Genomic DNA, 6,375 nt, shown 5'->3' on the forward strand with positions numbered 1-6,375 from the left:
GCGTTGTTGTGTTGTCAGCGTTGTTGTGTTGTCAGCGTGTTGTGTTGTCGGCGTTGTTGTATTGTCAGCGTTGTTGTGTTGTCAGTGTTGTCATAGTTGTGTTTGTCATAGGTTGTGTTGTCAATGTTGTTGGTGTTGTCATAGTTGTGTTGTCAGCGTTGTTGTGTTGTCAGCGTTGTTGTGTTGTCAGCGGTGTTGTGTTGTCAGCGTTGTTGTGTTGTCAGCGTTGATTTGTTGTCAGCGTTGTTGTGTTGTTGTGTTGTGTTGTCAGCGTTGTTGTGTTGTCAGCGTTGTTGTGTTGTTGTATTGTCAGCGTGTTGTGTTGTCAGCGTTGTTGTGTTGTCAGCGTTGTTGTGTTGTCAGCGTTGTTGTGTTGTCAGCGTTGTTGTGTTGTTGTGTTGCCAGCGTTGTTGTGTTGTCAGCGTTGTTGTGTTGTCGGCGTTGTTGTGTTGTTGTGTTGTCAGCGTTGTTGTGTGTCAGCGTTGTTGTGTTTGTCAGCGTTGTTGTGTTGTCAGCGTTGTTGTGTTGTCAGCGTTGTTGTGTTGTTGTGTTGTCAGCGTTGTTGTGTTGTCAGCGTTGTTGTGTTGTCGGCGTTGTTGTGTTGTTGTGTTGTCAGCGTTGTTGTGTTGTCAGCGTTGTTGTGTTGTCAGCGTTGTTGTGTTGTCAGCGTTGTTGTGTTGTCAAGCGTTGTTGTGTTGTCAGCGTTGTTGTGTTGTCAGTGTTGTTGTGTTGTCAGCGTTGTTGTGTTGTCAGCGTTGTTGTGTTGTTGTGTTGTCAGCGTTGTTGTGTTGTCAGCGTTGTTGTGTTGTCAGCGTTGTTGTGTTGTCAGCGTAGTTGTGTTGTCAGCGTTGTTGTGTTGTCAGCGTTGTTGTGTTGTTATTATTGTTTTCTTATTATGTTAAAAAATAGATTAAAAAATAGGGAAATTGGAAGGAGTACATGTCAAAACAAAATTGTGTGAGAAATAACAGCAACCAGTGTTTCTTCCATGCATTTCTGTAGGTCTAACAGCACCCTGGGTACCCAAGCTAATTAATTTGCTTAGTTTCACACATATTAGACTAGATTTGTATATTTTAATAAAATAGTTTTAAAATACAAGATCTATATTAAATTATTAATATAGGCCTCCAATAAAGTGACTAATTTACTGGGTAGATTCTAAGCATTCAATTAAATAAACTATCAGTTAAAATTTAAAGTTAGCTATTACAAAAAAAAATTGTCTGTATCGTTTTAAAATGTTGATAAAATACCTCAGGCAGCTGCTCTGGCCCACGTTCCCACGCGTATCCTGAGCTGATGACAGTCAGTTGTAGATAAGCCAGTCTCAAATCCTCATACTTTTCTAGCCTTGAACTGTCCAGCAAAGGGAGCTAACAAGTAAAATGTTTACATCAGCAACAAACCCGGCAAAGGGAACTAACAAGTAACACGTTTACATCATCATCCACAGCAAAGGGAGCTAACAAGTAAAATGTTTCGCTCAGCTTCTTTAGCACGGGACAAAAAGAAATAAGTAAAATTTTGACTAAAGTGCAACTGAATATTTTGTAGTGGCAAGACCTAATTACTAATTTGTTATTAGGGTATAAATAAGTGAACAAAAACAATCAATTGATAAAATCTTTAAAAATTGACGAAGTGGAGAAGGCGATGTGAGGATTTTTATGAACCAGGCCTTTATTATGATTTATTTTAAAAACTTGCTGTTAGTTGTGTGTGTGTATATATATATATATATATATATATGTATTTATTTATTTGTTTATCAGATAATTTGAAATTAGACAAAGAGTTAGGGATGTTTTAAAACAAAATTTTAAAGATTTTTCACTTTTAAACTTGTTCATTGTGTTGCTGAAACCCACCTTCTCGGTCTCCTGTCTCATGGATTGTGACGTCATCAGCTCGACAGTCTTGAGCGCCAACTGGTGCCATGGCAGAAAGTAATCGGGCAGTGAATCCTGTCAATGGTCAATGATACTGAGTACAGAAACTCGTAACATTTACATAGGCCTACATAAACAACCCTCTTCAAAACATCAGCCAAAACAACTTTGTATTTCGGGTCACTATAGCCAACAAAATGGTGGGTGCTTTGGCTACAGTCGTTGGAATTTTTGGCCCTTTGCTTCAAGGTGATACAATGTATTTGTTAAAGAAAATGAGAAGGGTGAGTATGTATGTGTGGGGGGTGGAGGGTAACAATGGCAAGAAGACACGACATGTCTCGATCATTTGAAGACTTCAGTAGGTCTTTAAGTGCCTTCAAAAAATATTCTCAGATGGCCTACATGACGTCAACTATGCGAAGGGAAAGGTCAAGGTTGTTGGTCATTATAGCCACACTCTCACCTCTGGTCCACATCATAAAAACAAACTCTACTTCACCTGCACTAGTGAACACCAGATCAGGGTAGGTTTCCATGGCAAATATTTAGGGGGGAGGGAAGAAAAAACAATGCAAGTGGACTCCCCCCCCCCCACCCATTTTTTTTTACTCTAGTCGATTCACACAGCCCCTCATGATGCACTAAACATCTGTAGATAATAGACCCCGTCCCATACGCCGGTGTTAACTGCTGAATCATTTCAGAAACAAATTTATCGACATAATAATATTAATATGATGCAAAATCAAACGATCAACTGCAGCGGTACTGCTTCATCGTACTACACTATGAACATTTGTACACAAAAATATTTCTACAAAAATAAATATTTTCATCCCGTTTGTGAGACTACAAAAGTCATACAACATAGAAATCTAGCTCAATTTCTATAGATCTAGTACCTCACTGTGCTTGCCGTCTGAAACATCACAGGGTTCAGTAATTAATAATTAACCTCATCTACCACTTACCGGAAGTTCACTCGCGAATCCAGTCGTTTCAAACACCTCAAAATCTCGAAAATGTATCGCCTCTGCCATTCTCGGGCAGGTAACCTCGTACAGTCAACAGATAACACGCCAGTTGCAGACGACTGAGTCTCGTCTATGTAGCCCGGACAGGGTCAGCGCTTTTTATATTTGTCTAGCAGTGGAACGCCCTATACTGCAACACCCGGCAGTGGTTGCATGATCTGCCGAGCCAGTCCCAGAAATAAAAGGAAACCAAAGTTCTGATGAAATGTAAACAAAATGGGAAGAAAAGGCTCGCGGGTAAATTCACTTTTGGGGAGAGAAAAAAATTTAGGTAAAAAAGTAAACTTTGGACCGGGTGCAGTCAACCGTAGCAGCATGACAGGCGATAATTTACATAGTGAGTTGGATTATTTAACGGTACTAGCCACACCATCATGATAATGTAAGGTTAATGAATTATCTCTCATTCTGACAGTTGCACAATTGCTATGCATGTTAGTTAGTAGTAAGCAGCAAGCAAAGGGACAATACTTCACGTGATTGAGATGAAAACAGCACTTTGATTGTGTAGCCCTAATTAGTTAATTAACTTGTATCTGTAAGAATGCTCCCAAGTACAGCGTCCCCACCCCCCCCCCCACCCCCCCCCCCACAAAAAATAATCTCAACGGCCACCATTAGCTATGGAATAGTTTCACGTAAACACAAATGGCCGTGTGATAGATTCCACCAATATCAAGTTATATCTCTTGTTCACTGACCTATGTCAAACTCTTCAACTCGCCATTATTATACAAAAACTTGAGCTGAAATGGTGTCTATACACAATCGTATCATCCACGGACAAAATAGTTTTACATCGCGAACTAAAGTTCTAAAGCTGCGCATAGGCCGCGAAAAGTTGCATCAGTTTTCTAAAAATAGAAAGTTTCCCGCACACCTGACTGTACTGCATTGACCTAAGCGAGTACACATGTACACCAAATACATGAGACAGAGGGCCCGGAGTTGTACAACTACAGTAGTGTGAGTACACACTACCCCCCCCCCCCCCCACCAACAAGTTGTTACTGTACTGATGAAGGTCACCAACAACTGGACCAAAGAACGCCAAAATTGTACACGTAACACACCAGCCCTGTGTCTCACGGATAAAAATTGTTTCTGGGCCGCTAAAAGATTACAAAATTAGTTTTTTTTTCTCTGACATTTTCTCAGGTCAGTGTTGCCCAGTTTTGGGGGTCAAAGTTTAAACCAATTTAGGCACATTTCTAACAGAACGGCATCTTTTGCAGCAACCTTTTCCGATGCCAACCCAAAAGAGCTTTCAATACACTTAATTAAAAATACATGTTTAAACCTTTGAACCTGCGGTACCACTTTTCGGTTCTTATCTCAAGTACTGGACTTAATGAACAGAAAAGGGGAGATAAGAAAATAGCTATCATTTTATTCAGCCATGGTTTGGTATTCACGTAATAAGTGGGAGATAATTTATGTAAACTGCTGGTGCAGATTGTTTTTTTTTTCGGTGGAATTAGGACACTTAAAAAGATCGTGTATAAAATAAAGCTAATTTATATCATAAAGGGTGTAGAATAAAGAGAGATGAATTTAGTACAAAATTATAAATTTTTAAACTTAAGTATCACCTCTTATAGCATTACAATATTTAAATTAGAAAATTTGTAAAAAAAAATTGAAAACAAATGTCTAGCCATAATAAAATTGTTGGTCGAAAAAATCTCTTGCTATTAATGTATTATACTTTTAGCTAAGCTAAATGTTTGATTTAGTGTTTTGAAAAGTTAAGAAGTTTTAAAAAACAATTTTTTTAGTTTAAAATGACAGGGGACAAAGTATTTTAATTAATTGGACACTAGATAACATACATGAGCAAAGATATAAAATAACATCGAAACCAAATGATTTATTTATGGCCAATTCATTTTTACTGTTCTTACAAGCAACATTTTTCTCAACCTTACACACAATATAAAAAAATTTAGCATCACCATAAATGTGTAGAGAGTGACAAACATCAGATGTAAAAAAAAATGGTTACAAATGTTTAAAAGGATCAAAACTTGAATCATGAGACACTGGTCTGTAGACTACCACTAATGATTGTAACTGGTGCTGGTATACATTTCAATAACGAGAACCCAAAATTTCTGTAGCCGTAGAGGCCAGAAATATATCCAAGTGTCTTGCACTTTCATCTAATACACTTAAATGTTTGACTTGTTACAAATTCTGCCTTCACTTGCATTTTAATTTTGCAAAAATTTTTGTAAAAATATTAAACTAAGATTTTAAAAAAAAGGTCACCCTTTATCTGCCCTGTGATTTAAAACTGTCACCCAGCATCTGCCATATGATTCACATAAAAAGATGTTCCCACAGCTATACTTGTGCCAGGTGGTAATGTGCTTGACATTGCTGGCCAGGTAATGCTGGAGAAACCAATCCAAATTATACAAGGTTAAAAAAAAATAATCCCCACCCAGGCAACTGACCAATGAGACCGTCCAAGTTACATGTCTGTGTGTAGACTTGTCCAGTCTTCCAGTCACTGTGGCAGGTAGACAATACACAGGTGTGTAAACAAACCTACCAGGTTACTCAGCACAGCACATCTCTGCTAGAGAAGTGGATCTTCATCCGGTGGGCGGGGACAAGGATAAACAATTCATGTGGGGAGGGGATTGCACTCGACTGGGGCAGATGATGGCAGTGCTACATACAGCCATTATCACAGCACAGGGCAGACAGTGGGCACCAAGTACTGGGCATATGGAACCCTAGACACTATTATTAACAAAATTTTAGGGATTTCAAAATAGAAAAAAAATTGTAAAAATATCTGTGCAATTCATAATTGCATTAAGTTTTTTTTTTTTTTACAATTTAAAGATAAAAATTGTAAACTGAAACCCTAAGCTCTAGAGAAAAAGATTTCATATCAGATCAAAATTATGAATATAATGACTTGTAGAAAAATTGAATGGTCTCACAGCCTCATAACAACAGTAAAAATTGAACTCCACCAATAGCCATTTGGTCATTGAGAACACAGAGACAGACAGACTATCACAGTAATACTACAAGACTTGCATGATGAATGCCACATTGCTTAGCATACCAAAACTTTTTCGACTTTACCAAGTTCACCTATTTAAAGGCTAAGATAGCTACACATCTACCCAAATAGTTTGGACTTTACCATAGACCTATCACAAGGCTAAAATTGCTAGATAAGTACCTTCCCAAAGTTAAACCCATCACAATGCTAAGATTGTTACAAAGTTACCCTTATCACAAGAACAAACAATGACCACTGCTATCACACCAAATATTCAGAGATCTCTGAAACATGTTTTTGACATCAAGACTCAACTTGTCAACAAGTAGAACTGGTATCATAAAATACCAGATAAAAAATTTCACCAACTGGCCACACTACGATAAATGCTAGGCAAAATATTTGTATCAATTCCATAAAA

At 38.0% G+C, this 6,375-nt stretch overlaps 1 protein-coding gene across 1 annotated transcript; it reads right to left on the reverse strand.

Annotated features, from left to right (window-relative positions):
- Positions 1 to 1,256: 1,256 nt before the first annotated feature.
- Positions 1,257 to 3,130, reverse strand: LOC131932278 (myoglobin-like; the record flags this gene model as incomplete). The annotated part of the gene is made up of 3 exons (XM_059289147.1): positions 2,867 to 3,130; positions 1,872 to 1,967; positions 1,257 to 1,376 (listed from the first exon to the last, which is right to left on the reverse strand). Coding segments are annotated over exons 1-3 (285 nt in total), but the record flags the coding sequence as incomplete, so codon positions are not given.
- Between the last annotated feature and the right edge of the window lie 3,245 nt (positions 3,131 to 6,375).

The sequence above is a fragment of the Physella acuta genome, unplaced genomic scaffold (assembly GCF_028476545.2).
Source record: "Physella acuta isolate Inbredline_101_S28 unplaced genomic scaffold, ASM2847654v3 ptg002127l, whole genome shotgun sequence".
NCBI lineage: Eukaryota > Metazoa > Mollusca > Gastropoda > Physidae > Physella > Physella acuta.